Source organism: Phascolarctos cinereus, unplaced genomic scaffold (assembly GCF_003287225.1).
Source record: "Phascolarctos cinereus isolate Bilbo 61053 unplaced genomic scaffold, phaCin_HiC Scaffold_726;HRSCAF=1367, whole genome shotgun sequence".
NCBI classification, from domain to species: domain Eukaryota; kingdom Metazoa; phylum Chordata; class Mammalia; order Diprotodontia; family Phascolarctidae; genus Phascolarctos; species Phascolarctos cinereus.
This window is the reverse complement of record NW_027556098.1, coordinates 321,431,076-321,448,564: the sequence shown is the minus strand read 5'-3', so window position 1 is coordinate 321,448,564 and position 17,489 is coordinate 321,431,076. Positions and strand designations below refer to the sequence as shown.

The window sequence follows — 17,489 nt, the reverse complement described above, 5'->3', positions numbered from 1 at the left end:
TGGAACTGGAATGGAACTTCCAAGCCACCAAATCCAAGACATTTTATAGATGAGGAAGCTAAGAAATAGAGAGGTTAAATGGCTCACCTGGAAAAAGCCACCCAGTTTGTAAGGGTCCATGTCTCCCAGGGTTCAAATGCTCCAACCACAGTTCGCCAGCTGGCTGGACATGGGCAAGTCACTTAACATACTCTGCATCTCAGGTGCTTCATCCTTACGTTACCTGCTCACCATGTTGTCATGGGAGTCATAAACCCTCAAAACACTCTCGAAAGGTGTGTTACTATTTCTCCAACTAGCTCTAATGAGGTGAGTACTCAGAACCAGCCTTGTGCTTATGTGACAGGTGTTGGTGAGCTGGGATTTCAGAGCATCAAAAGCTAGAGATGGAGGGAAAGGAAGTGGGTATAATAACAGCAGCTAGTTATGCGCACATTAATTTAAAAAACAGTAGCCATTTAAGAAAGGGTGTGTGTGTGTGTGTGTGTGTGTGCGCGCGCGCTGCAGTGACCACTGTCTTTCTTTCAACTGATTGAACTCTTGACTGTATTCCAGCCCCAGACCACCAAGAGATGCATAACAGGATAAGAGCCTCATGGTTCTTTTTTGATAGGAGATTTGAGGTTCGTGAGTGTTAGACTAGAACCCAGATCCCCTGACTTCCAGGCCAGGGTTTCTTCCTCACTATTCCTATCACATTTTAAGTAACAGACACACAGGCTCTCCTTAGTACTGGGCTGGGCAATTCGGTCCTTAGTAGAGTCATTCTAATTGGAAAGTAATATGGCCTCAAGTTAAGTGTATTAGCATAGGTTATACATAGGTTATACAAGCATTAGCATTACCCAGGAGCTCCCGGGTGAAGTGCTTTTTAAAGGCTTTCAATCAGGGCAGGGGTGAGGGCACCTAGCGCTGACGCGCCGGTGTCCTCTGTGCTGATTGGTTTGAAAGGTTTCTGGGCACTGTTAGATGAGTTAAAAGGTAGTGTGGTTGAGAGGTTAATTAGCTTCGTACTTTCAGAAGCACGTTTCATGGCAGGGCTTGACATTCCAGCCACATATACAGAAGTTTCGTCACTTGGGAAGATCACTCTGGTTTTTCCCCAGTGCCTGAGTGATCTTCATTGCTGGGCTTGGATTTGGCCTCCTTCCTTCTCCTTCCTGCCCCTTCCCCCAGCCCTCCGCTCTACATCAGACCTGGGGGGAAAGGGGGAAGAGGAGAAGGGGAATAGTCAACAAACACTAGCCTGGTTAACCTGGGGAAGCTGCAGTATTCAAGCCGTACTGAAATCAGCCGCTGTTGGAATTCTACTGGAAGACCAACAAAGACCCTGTAGCGCAGGAATATGGAAATATGGTGCCTATGCCTCAGTTTACTTTTTTCTAAAATGAGGTGGCCAGATGTCACGATCTACGCTTGGAAATTGTGTGAGCCTGGTCTGCTTTTACTAGCCTCCCCTGGAAATTGGGAATAATATAAAAATAGAGTTATTGTGAGGGTCTTTGGATGACAGATTAGAGCTTCAAATGGCCTTCAAGGTCTCTGAGGCCAAACCTCCCCTCCCCCATTTTACAGACAAGGAAACCTAAATCCAGAGACCTTAAATGACTTACCTAAAGTCACAAAGTGGCAGAATTAGAATTCCAACTCAGGTCCTCTGACTCCTAATCTACAGTATTTCTCTCTCTCTGTCTCTGTCTCTGTCTCTCTCTCTCTTTCTCTCTGTCTCTGTCTCTCTCTGTCTCTCTCTCTCTCGCCTCCCTTATAAGGGAAACAAATGAGATAATATATATAAAGCATTTTGCAAACCTTGACAGGCTGGAAGCTCCTTTCCATGACTGACATTCTGTGTGCTAAGATCCCTTTCAGCTATAGTATTCTGTGGGCTAAGATCCCTTCTAACCTATTCCTTTGTTTTTTTCTTTTTCTTTTTCTTCTTTTTTTTTTTTTTTTGGCTAGGCAATGGGGTTAAGTGACTTGCCCAGGGTCACACAGCTAGTGTCAAGTGTTTGGTCTGAGGCAGATTTGAATTCAGGTCCTTCTGACTTCAGGGCCAGTACTCTATTCACTGTGCCACCTTGCTGCCCCTAATCTATTCCTAATAGGCCTGTGAGGTAAGTGGGGCAGTTAGCATTCATTCCGCAAGTTTTTTTAAACACTTGCCACATACAGATAGCGGTGGTCAGCCCTGGGGAAATGGAAAGTATAGAAAAGACAGCCCTCCTTACCCTTCCCCATCCCCCAGGGAGCATCCTTGTCATAGCAGAGGATGCTACGACACAGACGCAGGTAACCACAGTGGACAACTTTATGTGATGAGCACATCAGAGAGCATGCATTGTGAGAATCTCCATCTGGTTCCCACAGCAGTCCTGAAAATGTCCGTCCACAGGCCAGGATTTTTGTTCTAGTTTTCCCAGTGTTGAAATGGAGACCAAATTGGGGGAGTAACTTGCCTGCAGTCACAGAGCTGAGAAGTGGTGGAATCAGGAGCTTCCCTGGCTGACACTTCCCTACTCTCCCCCTCTGCTTCTCAGATAGGAGGGGCGCTCTATTCGTGCCCTTTTCCCTTTGCACGGACCATCTTCACCCAGGCTTTGCTCCTCATCTGCCTCCTGTGGTTGTCTTCTGGAGGTAGCAAATATAAGAAGAGACATGCACGAAGGCCTTTAAGGTTGCCTCAGCACGTCCATCCATCAGTCCTCATTTATTAAATGCCTATTATGTGCTAGGCATACTTGAACTCAGTATCCAAACCGTACAATAACCCACTCAGGTAGGGACTATACGGATTTTTTTTATCATGATTTTACAGATGAAGCAGCAGAGACAGGTGAACTTACCAGCCTTTGGTTAATGTAGCTGGTGTTTATCAGCAAAAGAATCTGAACTCGGGTCTTCCTGACTCCAAGTAAAAATAGTAACAACAATAATAATAGCAATAACTGACATTTATAAAGCACTTTAAGATTTATAAAATGCTTTACAAATTTTACCTCATATCCTCCTGGCAACCTCAAGAGATAGATGCCATTATTATTCTCATTTTACAAATGAGGAAATTGAGGCAAAGAGAGAGTTTAAGTGACTTGCCCAGGGTCATACAGCTAGTAAGTTTCTGAGGCAGGATTTGAACTCAGATCTTCTTGAAATATGCCACATTGCTTCTTTAGTCATGAAGTATTTATTGAATAAAGAATGAATGAATGAGGATGAATTTATTAAGCACTTAGCTTATGTTGAGTACTTACCCTGTATTAGATCCTGGGGATATAAATCTAATACATTGTCTAGCACCAGCATGGAGCTTACCATCTAATAGGCAGAGTCGTACTAAGTACCTACTATGCTTTGCTTGACTACGTTAGAACACAAAGCAGTCTGAGACTCAGGCCCTGCACTCAAGCAGCCGCTGGTGAGCTTGGGGAAGCAAGGATAAATATGAAACAATTAGAGGAAAGTAGGAGTCCATAATGAAGAGGAGACCTTCATTCCGTCAAGTCACCCCATGAGACAATCTCTTATCCACCTATGAAACTCCACCTCATTATCCTATAGTTACTCTGAGTATCTCTACCTCTTCACTTGCAAGGTTCCTGCAGATTCTGCATGCCGTAAGAGTAGAGAGATGATGCTATCATGGCCAACACTGTAGGAGCTGGCTATGAAACATGAAATCCTACTGAAGATCATATGTAAAATCATACATCTCACCTTGATGAGGTATTTTAAGCTCTACTGAGTATTTTCCTCACAATGGTCCTGTGAAGCATATCATCTAAGAATTATAAACTCCTCATTTTATAGAGGAGGAAACTGAGGCTACCTAGAGTACTTAGAGCTGAGAGGGACCTCAAAAGTTACCTAGTCCAGGGTTCTTAACCTGGGCTTGTAAATAGATTGAAAGAGGATCCATGAATTTGGTGGGGGAAATAGTTACATCTTTATTTAAATATAACTGGTTTCTTTTGCCATCTTTTGCATTTTATCTATAATTCTGGAGGGCAGCTAGGTGGCGCACAGGGGGATAGAGCACCAGCCCTGGAAGCAAGAAGACCTGAGTTCAAATCCAGACTTAGATGCTTACTATAGCTATGTGACCCTAGGCAACTCACTTAACCCCGATTGCCTCCTAAAAATTAACAGTAATAATAATAATTCTGAGAAGAGATTCACTAGACTGCCAGAGAAGTCCATGACATAAAAAAAATAGGTGGAGAACTATAGCCTCTCATTTCACAAATGAAAAAACTAAGACCCAGGAAAGTTAATTGACTTTATGAAATGACACGAGGAGGAAGGAACAGAGCTGAGATTTTAACCTGCCCCTGGTCACAGTTGCTCTTTCTATCGGGCCCTATTTTCACCTTCCTAACAAGCAGTAAAGCCAGGGTTCCGCCTGCCTCTTCAAGCTTCTCAAGGTCATTCCTTGTGCCCTCAGCCCTGAGAGGCACAGAATAGTTTCACCAGATCTTACATTTTAGCCCCAAATTTGGAGTCATTAAAAGATCCAGCCAAGGAGAAATGTGGCCCCCTCTCTGCCTTCCCTCCACATGAATTTTAGAAACAATTTCCAGCTGCATCAGTTCTCTTCGAGTTGGAAGCTCTTGGCTGGGAGTCTTGTGTCTCTGCCGGGTCAAGTTCAGGGCATCTTCACAAGTGGAAGTGATTTCATGGGAAAATTATGCAGATCTCTTTCCCGTTTGGGAGCAGTGACTCTTTCCCCTCCAACGTTTTTAATGAACAGGATTGTGAAAATAAGTCCAGATGAATTAAAACATTGCCTTAATAGACCATGGACTTCATAAGTGCTCGTGGGGTGCTTAGCATCTGCTGTGAAGAAGGGAGAGGACTTTTTTCTTTCTGTATATCCTGCGGCGTTCATTTAACCAGGAGGCTTAGCCTCCCTGCTTTCCTGTCACCTGTACCCCTAGAGTTGGTGAATGCATCCAAGCCCCCGTCCAAACCCCCTTATCCATTACTGCAGTGTGGCATGGTGGAGCATCTGAACTGACATGGTTCCTGCCTCAGACGTTCACTAAAAGTGTAATTCTGCACAATTCGGATTTGTTGTGGGGTCACAGGAATGTAGCTTTCAAGCTAGAAGGGACCTTTGTTGTGTTTTTTGTTGTGGTTCAGTCATTTCAGTTGTGTCTGACCCTTCGTGACTTCATCTGGGATTTTCTTGACAAAGATACCAGAGTGGTTTGCCATTTCCCTTTCTCCAGTTCATTTTACAGATGAGGAAACTGAGGCAAACAAGGTTAAGTGACTTGCTCAGGGTCAACTTAGAGGTTATCAAACCCAAGCTCCCCCGCTTTTTACAGATGAAAAAGCTGAGGCCCAGAAAAATGAATAGATTTATCCAAGATCACACAGGTAGAGAGACAAGATTCAAACCCACTTCCACTGGCTCCTAATCCCATGCTCTTTCCACCATACTGCACTGCCTCCCTAATAACGGAGATCAGTGGAGATTTTATGTGTGTGTGTGTGTGTGTGTGTGTGTGTGTGTATAAACACATATATAAAGCATTTCACAAATTCTATACTATATACATGAGAGCTGTTATTAACATTCTAATCCAAGTCTTGGGGTTGAAAGGGGTCTAAGACCTCATTGCCCAACCTATATCTGAGCAGGTACAACATCTTTGACAAGTCTAGCTGCCTGTGGGGGAACTCACTGTCTCCCAAGGAAATCTGTTCCATTTGGGACATGTCTGAGGTCTGAAAGTTCTTCTGTTGAACCATAGTGCCTCATTAGAACTTTTTCCCATTGGGCCTAGCATACTGCTCTGATCATGTCACTGCCTGGTTCAAAATAGTATAAGGTCAATTTCAAATTCCTTCAGTTGGGATTCAAGGCTCTCCACAGTCTGATGCCACCTACCTTCTTATCCATATTTGAAAATTTTTAGATGTCCCTCTTCCATGAAGTTTTCCATGATCTCCCAGACCTCAGCTAGATGTATGTGCTCTCTCCCTTTCTTAGAGCTCCCGGAGCAATTTGTGTATACCATTCCTATATTACTTTGCTCCCTTGTATTAACATTATTTGTCTTAATTATCTGTATCCCCAGCATTCTAGATAGAGCCTTGTACGTAATTAAGGAATATTTGTTGAAAGATCTGCTGGCTGCCAGGGCTTCTGCCTTTCCATGTAACCATCAGTGACATCTGTGAATGAATAAAAACCATCTATTAAGGATTTACCGTATGTCAGGCACAGTGCTGAGCACTGAGGATACAAATAGAGAAAGCAAGACAGTACATAGCCTCAAGAAGCTTGCATTCTAATAGCAGGAGATGGTGCATATATAATAGTAGTGGTCAGTGAGGGGTATTTGGGTCAAGAAAAACATAGGACTGGTAAGTGGAGTCGTAGAACAAGGGAAGTATTGATCCGATCCTTGTTCTCAGAGCTAGAGATGGAAAATAGCAGGGTTTGGGGTCTGTATATAAAATGAAGATGGTCGCCTGATCTCATTAGATCTTCTTAACTGCCCTGTGAAAAGACTACCATAGGCATTTTTTCATCCCCATTTTACAGATGAACAGACTAAAGCTCAGAGAGGCCATGTAACATACCCAGCTCGTTAGTGTCAGAAGCAAAATTTCCATATGGTGTAGGTAGTAAATTGGCCAGATGTGTTGAGCCTCACTCTTTGAGTCTTTCCAGAGGATTCTTCAAGGCCCTTCTGTATACCCTTAGGTTACATTAATTACAGTCTCCACTTGGGGTGAGAACATTATGCCTTTTTTTCCTTTGTGTTGTTTTTCTTTCCTTGAAAGCAGAAAAATTCATCTGGCTCCCAGACCAGAAGCAAACTTGTCAAGTCTGTGGTTTAAAAAAATAAAAAACTTCAAAGTTCTTAAATTGTTGAAGTCTTGATATAAATTCATGCAACAAATGCATGGTCAACAGACAGCCAGGTCCACCTGCTTTAAACATTTTTCTGCAACCATAGTAGGATAATGATTTTGGAAATATTTACAGAGGAAATCCAGCTAAGGTGCCCATGTTTTAAGAAAAGGGACAAAGAAACACAACTATATCAAGATCTATGAGAATGTGGCCCTGTAAGGGGGAAATCCTCTACTTATGAAAGTAGTTTACATTTGTATAACTTAAATACTGTTCTTAGGTTTTATGTAGGATCCTTGGATTTAAGACTGCAAGGGACCCTAGAGGTCATCCTTTTCAAAACCCTGATTTTGCAGGGAGGGAAACTGAGGTCCATAAAGGTGGTATTTTATTTAATATAGGAGATACAAATAAAATAAAACAATCAAGACAGCCCTTAGTTTCCAAGAGTTTATATTCCAGTAAGGGAAGAGAATACATTAATGGGAACTGGAAATGACAGGGAAGAGAGCTAAGGGTACCCTAGTTGGGGTAAAGGTATGGAGGAGGAGATGGAGAATCAGTCCAGACAAGGGTGAAGTGAACATGCCTAGGGTCTCTCAAGAAATAATGGTCCAAGGTAGGAAGTGTCTAATCAGAAGAGAGGACCCCAAGGTAGAGGTTTCTTCAGGGTAGGAAAAGCAAACATTCAGGAGATGGAGAATTCTAGAGAATGAGTCAAATGGAGCAAATGCAACATTGTGCATAAGAGCATCAGTGGAGAGGCCTAGAAACTCTCCAGGAAATAGTGTCTTAGAAGAGTACCAAGTCTAAAAGCAGCAACCTCCATGATCTCTGTGTAAATGCTCTGAGTATGAGTACCAAAGAGACAGTGAACCAGAGATGTTAACGCTGCCTCTTACTGTGTAACTTGACAAGTTAACTTCCCTTCTCTGGAACTTGTAATCCCTTTCTGTAAAACGAGGTGCTAGAACTAGGTGAATTTTCCGTCACCTTCCAGTTCTAACCTTCTGTGTTCTCTGTCCTAACATTCTATGCAGTAAGGACCCTTCTAGCTTGAACATCGTACATGGAAGGCCCTTGTGATTCTCTGATCCCAAGTCCACCCCTCTGTTTTCAGATGGTGGCTCTTCTCTGCACAGGCAGCCAGAAAGGCCCATCTGTTTAATGAAAACCAAGACCCCAACGGGGTTTGATCTTTTCTATTAGCACCCCATAAACATGAGGGCTACTCCTGATCAGACCCCGGCCATTAAAACATGGAGTGGAGGAGGGTTCCCCAGCTTGTAAAGTCCTAATGTAGGGGAGCAGATGTCCTCAGGGCAGTTTAATGGCTAGCGGCAGGAGGAATGCTATGAGTTAGACAGGAAGCTCAAAGAAATATTTAGATGGAAGATTCCTCTCTCTCCACAGGTAGTGTAACCAAACCATGTGTGAGAATGTGCCCGAAGGGGTGAGTTTTGTGCTGGGATCTGGCTTGAATACAACCATAGCTCAGAACAAAAACACTGACAGAGGTAGAAGAGGTCCCTGGGTTTCATTACAAAGGCAAAGAATGCCAACTGGCTGCTGTTTTCTGGGCCTTCAGGCCCCTGGGTGGCAGCTTGGTTTCCTTCCACTGCAGTGAGGTTAGCAAAGGTGCAGGCTGTTGACAAGAGAGCCACAGATGCCTAGAATGCATTAATTTCATTCATTCATTCATTCATCCATCCAGGATTTGGTGCCTCCTATGTAAGGGATGCAGAATTGAGATAGGACATGGTCCCTGTTCTCATGGACCGTACAGTCTAATGAGAACAATAGCTCACGTTTATACCGCTTAGCTAGGTGGTGAAGTGGATAGAGCACTGGGCTTGGAATCAGGAAGACTCACCTTCCTGAGTTCAAATCCAGCCTCAGACATTTACTAGCTGTGTAATCCTGAGCAAGTCACTTAACCCTGTTTGTCTGTTTCCTCATCTGTAAAATGGGCTGGAGAAAGAAATGACAGATCAGTCCAATATCTTTGCCAAGAAAACCCCAAATGGGGTCACAAAGAGTCAGACACAGACAGCACTGAATAACAGCAACAGTACTGCTTAGGCCTTTAAAGCCCATCCCTCACAACAATCCGTGGCATAGATGGTATGAGTATTATTGTCCTTGTTTTAAAGGTGGGGGTTGCTGGGTTTGAGAGAATTTTAAATGCCATGCCCTCAGACTCACTGCCAGTATATCAGAGCCAGAACTTGAGCTCCTGGAATCTCCTGACTCTAAATCAGCAGCTCTTTCCAAAGATTCAGCCTAGGAGACGCATCTTCGGGGTTCCCATACTCAACCTGAATTGCAGCACCTCTGATTCTAGTGCTTTCTTAGTTCAGGATTTCTTCCTCAGTCAGGGCCTCCTTGCTGAACTCGATTTCAAATCAAGGGCTCAACACACATTTATAAGTACCTACCACGTCAATCAGGAGGGAGCATTTATTTATTAAGGATCACTTACTGTGGCCTTCTGTGTGTCCCTTAAAGTGCCAGGCACTATGCTAAGCACTGGGGATACAAAGAAAGGCAAAAGACAGCCATTACTCACAAGGAGCTCCTGGCCTAGTGGGGGACACAACCTGAAAATAACTTTGTGTACTTGTTTATATAAACAAGATAAAGACAGTATACAGTGGAGATAATCAGCTGAGGGAAGGTACTAGCATTAAGGGAAGGCTTCTTACAGAAAGTGGGACATCAGTGAGACTTGAGGGAAGCCAGGAGGCAGAGATGAGGAAGGAGAGCATTGTAGGGATAGGGCCAGGCAGAAAAAATGTTGGGAGTCAGGACAGGCCATGTGATATCGGGTACAAAGATAAAAGCAATCCCTCCCCTCAAGGGCAGGTAAATACCAGGTAATTTGAGTGGAGAACACTAGTGTCTCCCTGAAAAGTCTCTCCTCCCCATCTATGCCTTCTTCCTAGTTAAAACTCCTTTTCATTTTTAACTTATTTTTAAAAATCCAGATCTTTGATTTCATCAAAATATAGGGAATTCCTAGTACAGAAACTCCTTCCACTGATACAGATAGTCACTGTCCGGTAATTTAACCTTTGGCTTCTTACTATGTGACTTGTACAAGTGACTTCCCTTCTTGTGACTTGTACAAGTGACTTCCCTTCTTGGGGACTTACAATCCCCTTCTATAAAATGAAGGGTGGACTAGGTTAGCCTGCCTGGTGGCAAGCAGAATCCATTTCTATTTGAATTTGACTCACCATCTTGATTATTACTTCTCCTCTGTGAGCTCTTGTTTCCTTATCCACAAGATGAAGGGATGAGACCCAAGGGCCACCAAGTTCTTTCCATTCTGTGTTTCCATGAAGGGTTATTGTTTGACAGAAGAACTAACCCTATTTTATTTAGTACTGGAGGGCAGGACTCACAATAATCAGTGCAAGGTATGGGGAGAAAGATTGTAGCTCTACGTAAGGAAGACCATCCCCAAAATCACTGTCCAACAGGAGAATGGGTGGCATCTGGAGATAGTGAGTTTCTCCTTCATATGGAGTGTGGATCCATCCATTTGCCATCATTTATTAAGCATTCATGTACCCTCCGAGTTTACCTCCAATTTATCCTGTCTGCATCTTGTTTCTATGTAGTTGTTTACATGTTGTTTCTCCCATCAGTCTATGAGCTCCTCCAGAACAGGGACTGGTTTGTGCCTTTCTTCATATTCCCATCACTCAGCAAGCTGCTTGACACTCCATAGGTGCTTAATAAATGCTTGTTGACTGACTAGAATCTTTTTAGACAGCAGTCTGTTAGTCCACAGTAAAGTTACAGAAACAGTCATTTATCCTTGACTCAGTGATTCTGTTATTGGGCATATATCCCAAAAGTGTTAACAAAAAACAAAACCAAACAAAAGCTTAGCTCTTCAAAGATTTCCATGGTAGTAGTATATGGAATTGCAAAATATCTGAAAACAATGAAAATGTCCTGCCATAAAAAAATGTCTAAATAAATTGTGGTACATTAATGTAAGAGAATACTATAATACAATTAAGGCCAATACGTATCATGAATACAGAGAATCTGGAAAGATCTTTAAATAATGCAGATTTTCTTAAAAAGCAGAAGCAGAAAAATGAAGACTATATTTCCTGCAAGGCTACATATCAGTAGAAAGCCTTTCAGAGCCTCAGATGCATAAAAAAGTACTTAGCTTAGCATTTTTGTCGCTGAAGGGAGTATAAGTGGTCTCCATACTTAGGTATATTGATTCCAAATCTAGTTCTCTTTCCACCAGGGGTGGGAAGCCTATGGCCTCAAGGCCACATGTGAAGTTTGGATTCAGTCAAAGGGCTGCACTTGAGGACCCAGAGAGTCACACTGGCCTCGAGGCTGCAGGTTCCCCACCCCTGCATTAGACCATACCGCTGCTGTACATTTTTTACAACAATAATGGCATTTATATAGCAGTTTAAGATGTCCCTAGTGCTTTACAAATATTATCTCATTTGATCCTCACAGAGCCCTGGGGGCTAGGTGCTATTATTATCCCTGTTTTACAGTTGAGGAGACTGAGGCAAACAGTGGTTAAGTAACTTTCCCAGAGTCACACAGCTAGTAAGTGCCTGAAGTCAAATTTGAACTCAGATCTTCCTGATTCCAGATCCAATGCTCTATCCACTGAGCCACGCAGCTGTCTCAAAAACAGCCAGTTGAGGAAGCAGGTGAAAATTGTCTTCCCAGACTGGGTGACCAAATTAAACATTTAAAGTCTCTTCAGTAGGGTTACAAGAGAATGCCAACTTTTTTGATAGCAGAAAATATTCTGCCTGCAAGCTTGCACCATGTTTAACAGATGTGCTCTTTGCTGATGGCTTTCACACCATAAACTGCCATACAAAGACTACCCTGAAATAGACAAATGAATGACCATCACACCTTTCCCCCACCTTCTTCCCTGAACCTGTGGATTAGAACACTAATTCTGCCCCTGGGCCAAGGCAAACCTGAGGGTCATTACTGCTTGAATGTAGTAAAGAGGAGAGGAAAGAAGAGGAGGGAAGGAAGAAAGAAGGAGGGAAAGGGGAGAAAGAAGGAAAGAGGAGAAGGGGAAGGAGGAAGAGGAGGGGGAGAGAAAGAATACTGACTAAAGGCAGGAGCCAGGTCTAGTTAGTACCTGTTGTTTATCCTCCTTCGTCCTGGGAAAACCCCAAGTACTCTGACCTGTGTGTGAAAGGATGGCAGTCATTTTCAGCTTTGGAGAACCCTCCTTATTCCTTGGGCCAGGAAATGCATAAACATTTTCCTCAGGGGTCAGATCTGCAGCAGCCCTCACCTCACCTCTGAGCAGAGTAGTCTTGTGAGAGAAGTCTCTCCATCTGGTTGACATTTTTGACCTGTTCTCATTTGTTGGGGCTCTGTTAATTAGAGTAATGCAAACAAATTTAGACTGACTCGCTCCAAGTCATGTGAAGCATTCAAACAGGCCAAGCCTTGGATGAGGCTCAAAAAATACACAAGCTAGTTGTACATGTGACCTGAAACAGCTATTGATACCATGCACACCTGCATACAGAAAAAAACAAATCTTCTGGGATGCGTGTCATAGAACCAGTAGAACCATGGGGCTTTACGGCGTTTAGAATATCACTCATCCCTAAGAACATTAGCTCCTATTTCATTTTTGTCTTTGTAACCCCAGTGCCTATGGCCTTACATATAGGCCCTGCAGAGAAGACCCTCAAGGCCTTACATATAGTTGGATAGGGGGACTAGTCCTCTGATCTCATAGTCATAGAGAACTCCCCATGAGTAAATTCCCTCTACTAATGCAAGTCAGCACCTTCTCTGCAAAGTCAAGTCGTTGAGGGTTGCCCAGTGTACCAAGAGGTTAACCGACTTGCCCAGGGTGGGTCTTTTAAGGAGATGATAGAGGGGGTGTTGTTCTTCATCCTTCATTTTCAAAGAGAACTGATGACATCCGAGGGTAACATCTTGCCTCAGGCATGGATTGGATTTAAGTGAGGCAGAATGGCACCAAGTCACCAGCCTCACTCTCTCTTCAAGAGTCTTCAAAGTCCGGTGGCAAGACAAAAATCACGACTCCTGGTGATGGGGAGAAAATAAATACACAAAGAACACATGTATACAAGTAACGTAGACTGTGACAAGGACATGGCAAGTACACAGTACAGTGAGATTTCCAGAGAGAATTCTTCTAGCCACAGAGCTGTGACTAACACAGCCGAGACTAGAATTCAGTTTTCGTGGTTCTTAGGCCGAGGGCCTTTCCACGACCCCACTGTGTCTGGTTGTCATTTATAGGAGGATGACCCACAGGATCACAACGTAGAGCTGGAAAGAGCTTCACTAGTCACAAAATCCAACCCTGTCATTTACAGATGACGAAACTGAGGCCCAGAGAAATTGTACCCGTGAAAACAAACAAAAAAAGGATACAAGGCCTCTTTCCTTTGCTGCTGCAGCCCACTCTGGCCACCAGAGCATAAGATCCTAGATCTTGGTGGGATCTTAGAGGTCATCTAGACCAAACATCTCACTTTACAGGTGAGAAAGTTGAGGAATAGGGATGTTAAATGACTTGTCCAGGGTCACATAACTAGTGTCTTAAGTGAGATTTGAATCCAAACCTGACTCCAGGTCCTATGCCCTCTTCCACTATTCCATGCTGTGCCTCTAATAAGGTACTCTTAATTTTTTTTAAGAAATTTTTTGTTCAGTGCCCAAATAGAGAGTATAGGCTCCTTCTAAACCAAAAATGAGTCATTTGAGCCTAAGGCAGGATTGCTTTATTAAAGAGTCAAAAAGAATTTGATTCAAGATAAATTAGAAGTGTCACAATTACCATGGAGACACAACTCAGTTTGACCAGATTTATTAAACCCTTCCTATAAAACCCTTCCTATGTATGGGGTGCCTTGCTAAGTACTAACATCCAAAAAGTGGTATCACCTAGCCTCGTGTACAAGGAATCCAAGAATTTCAGGGATATAATGTACAAAAAAAAATTATAAAACAACATAGAATATAAACCCAGCAAAGACTGAAAGTTAGGCAAAAAGGCTGAAGAAACTTTGTGGAGAGAGAGGTCTCTTTCAGCTTGGAGGGCTGTGTTTGGGGAAGGTCAGGGAAAGCTTCAGTGTCATCTGAAGTGAGGTACTTTTAATTAAAGGAAGAACAGCATGTCAAAAGCTGATTTGTGGAAAGAAAGCATTTCAAGAGTGGGGAACGGCATGTGTGATCATGAGTGGTAGGAGAAGGTGGAAGGAGGTCAGAGAATGCCCAGTAGTCCTGCTTGCCAGAAAGCGGAACAGGAGGAAAATAAGGTAGGAAAACCCAGATGGAAAGAGGAGTTTCTCAGGTTTGGGTGCCAAAATGGAAGAATCAAAATAGTTCCAGATCATGGACCAGAGAAAATATTTTGTGTATTCTTAAAGGACAGTGTGATTAGTGAAAGCACGGTGAATCGTCTGCCTTTTCCTCACCGTGGGACGTGAGAGCTCTTCTCAGAGTCTCAGCTGTGAAATGGAAATAATCCTCTGCTACTTCTCCCTCTCTTTCCCTCCTTCTTTCACTTTCAACAGCAGGGCCAAGGTTTAGAAAAGGAAACACAGCAGCTAGAACCCCTGGTTGAATGTGTTACACAGACTTTAACATCATTTAACTTTATTATGGGTGATTCATCTCTGGATTGTTTCCATACAACCAATTTTTAATTAAATTTGACTTTCCTTACATCTGTTCTGAAGGGCTTTCCCTTGGAACTGGCAAACATAAAAGCTTAGTGAGCCAGACTTGTTCATTTGGAAAAGAGAAAAGGGTGAGGGAAATTGAGGAGAAAGAGGGGCAAAGTCAGCTGCCCCTTGGACTTATGTTGTCTCAGGGGATTAGTGCTAGCAACTTCAGGAGATTCCTTTCCTTCCTGTAATGCTGGGAAGTAAAGTGCAGCTGCTTTTCTGGAGAGCAACATTCTGGATGGTTTTTTTTTTCTCATTCTTCCTTCCCCCATTATCTTCTCCCGCTTCCTTTCCTCCCCCACCCCTTTCCTGCCCCGTCTCTTGATTGTCCCCCCAGAGATCTGTGCTTCGGACTGTGGAGGCCACGGAGTCTGCGTGGGAGGCACGTGTCGCTGTGAGGATGGCTGGATGGGGTCGACCTGTGATCAGAGGGCATGTCACCCTCGCTGTAATGAGCACGGGACCTGCCGGGACGGCAAATGTGAATGCAGCCCAGGCTGGAATGGAGAACATTGCACCATTGGTACGGGGGAAAGGAAAGCAACCTTGAAAAGCATTGTTAGGCTTGGGGGAAGGGGAGGAGGCAGGGGGAGTCCGAAGAAGCATGTCTCACCGGGTTTATGTGACCACTTCTGACATTGTCCATTTTCATTTGGGGACCCAGCAGGAATGTCCTTTCATTGAGTGACGCCATCACCAGCTTTTTCATATCCTCATCAAAAGATTAAATCAGCAATGCACTTCCCTAATTCTCCTGGCTCCCCGCCACTCCCCCTACAGATCACACTCTTCACCGAGGCACTGTGGTATCATAGGAGGAGCTTTGGGTCTAGAGCCGTCCCTGGGCTCCAGTACCAGCTGACATCCGTTTTGTGACTCTAGGAAAACACTCTGTGATTTGGCTTTCTCACCTGAAAAATGGGGCCAGTAATATACGCCACACGTACCTCACAGAGTGTAGTTGGGAAGACCAGATGAGATTGGGCATGGCAAGCACTTTGTAAAACAAAAATATGAGCTGTTATTACTAAATTCGGGTAACATTTATTGAGCATGTACACAGAATCCTCTCTCACCAAGGATCAGATTATAAGTTGGATAGTTGAGTCTTCCTATTTAATTAGAAGGGGTTGAATTTACACTAATTCAGTTCAACAAATGTAAAAGGTAAATCCCACAGATATTTCCTAAGCACTCAGCAGGAGAGGAAAGCGAGCCCCAAAGCCAGAAAGACTTGGGTTTAAGGCTTGCCTTTGACAAATACTAACTGTGCGACCATGAAAAATTTCACTTAACATCTTAGTATTTATTATAACTATTTCTAGCTAGCATTTATATAGTACTTTAAATTTTGCAAAGTAATTTACAGGTATTATTTCATTTTATCCTCACAACAAACAACCCTGAGAGATAGGTACTGTTATTATCTCTGTTTTAGAATTGATGAAACTGAGGCAGACAGTCAGTAGGTGACTTGTCCAGGCATACAACTGAGGCATTATTGGAATTCAGGTCTTCCTGACTCCAGGCCTGGTGTTCTATCTACTGCATCACTTGGCTGCCTCTCAGTGCCCCCAGGCAGTGTTCTAAGCATAAGTCAGCAAACTACACAAGTAGGGGGATCTCCTTATACCAATAAAATCGCAGTTTTAAGTCCCTCTCCCTAACTCTGGACTGTGTCATCCACTGTGCTAAGGACCAGGGGAGAGGATAAGAATGATTATAACTCATATTTCAATAGCGTTTTACAGTTTAGAAAGTGTTTTCTTCGAAGGCCTAAAAAATTTTATTTTCCCTGGGTCAGAGAGTAAGGAAGCCTTGAATGAGGTCTTTTCACTCTAAGTTCAGACCCTGTCTTCAAGGAATTAACAGTCTAGGGATAAGGCTTGTACACAGACATTTATTGAATGCTTCTTATGTGCAATGCTCTAGGCTGTGTGCTAAAGAAGATAAAAAGATGAACACGACTTCAGTCCTTGTCCTCTGAGAGCTAAGACAAGTATGCCCTAAGCTCAGCACCCTTCACATACAGTTACAATGGTCCCCAACCTCAGAGCTCGCTCTGAGCTTCCAAAATCCTGCTGAGGTCTTCTTGATAGACACAGTAGGGGTATATACACAGCCTCCAGTTCAGCTCTGGCCCCTTCCTTCATCCGCCCCTCACCTACTCCTTTAACTGTCATAGTTAGGTGAGTCACAGTCACAGAAGTATTCATTCATTTATAAAAACAAACATTCATTGAGTCAGTGGAGTACAGAGCATTGTCCTTGGTGCTAGATCTTAGAATATAGAATGTGAGAGCTGGAAAGAATCTGTAAACACTGATTGATAAAGTCAGAAGGCACCTGAGAAATTATTTAACAGTAGACATTTATTGAGTACTGCTGTGTGCCAAGCACCAGGCTAAGAGATGGGGGATGATTTTTTTTTTATTTTTAAAAAAGCAAAAGACATCCCCTGCCTTCAAGGAGCCCTGTCTAATAGAAGAGACAACATAAAAATAACTGTGTACAAACAAGATCTATACAGATAAATTGGAGATAATCAATAGAGGAAAGGCCTTCGCATTAAGAGAGACCAGGAAAGACTTCTCATAGGTGGTATTTTAGATGAACTTGAAGGAAGCTGGCAGTCAGAGTCAGAGAGGGAGCATTCTGAAGAACTCTGAACGGTCAGTGAAAATGCCACCTCCCTCATTTTACAGATGAGGAAACCGAAGCCACGAGAAGGCAAGTGACTTGTCCAGAGTCACACAGCCAGGTAGAAAGAGAGCTGAAACTGGAACCCACTTCTCCGCCTTCCAGTCCTGGAATGTTGCCCCTATACCACACAACCCACCTTAGGCCATTACTATTTGCTGTAAAACCTAGTTTCCTTATGCCTC

At 43.3% G+C, this 17,489-nt stretch overlaps 1 protein-coding gene across 1 annotated transcript in view; it reads left to right on the top strand.

The window, feature by feature from the left end:
• The window catches only part of TENM4 (teneurin transmembrane protein 4), a 640,191-nt gene that overhangs the window by 436,903 nt on the left and 185,799 nt on the right, over positions 1-17,489 (top strand). The window contains 1 exon segment of the mRNA XM_078156941.1: positions 14,942-15,127. Within this exon segment, the coding sequence (XP_078013067.1) occupies positions 14,942-15,127 (186 nt within the window).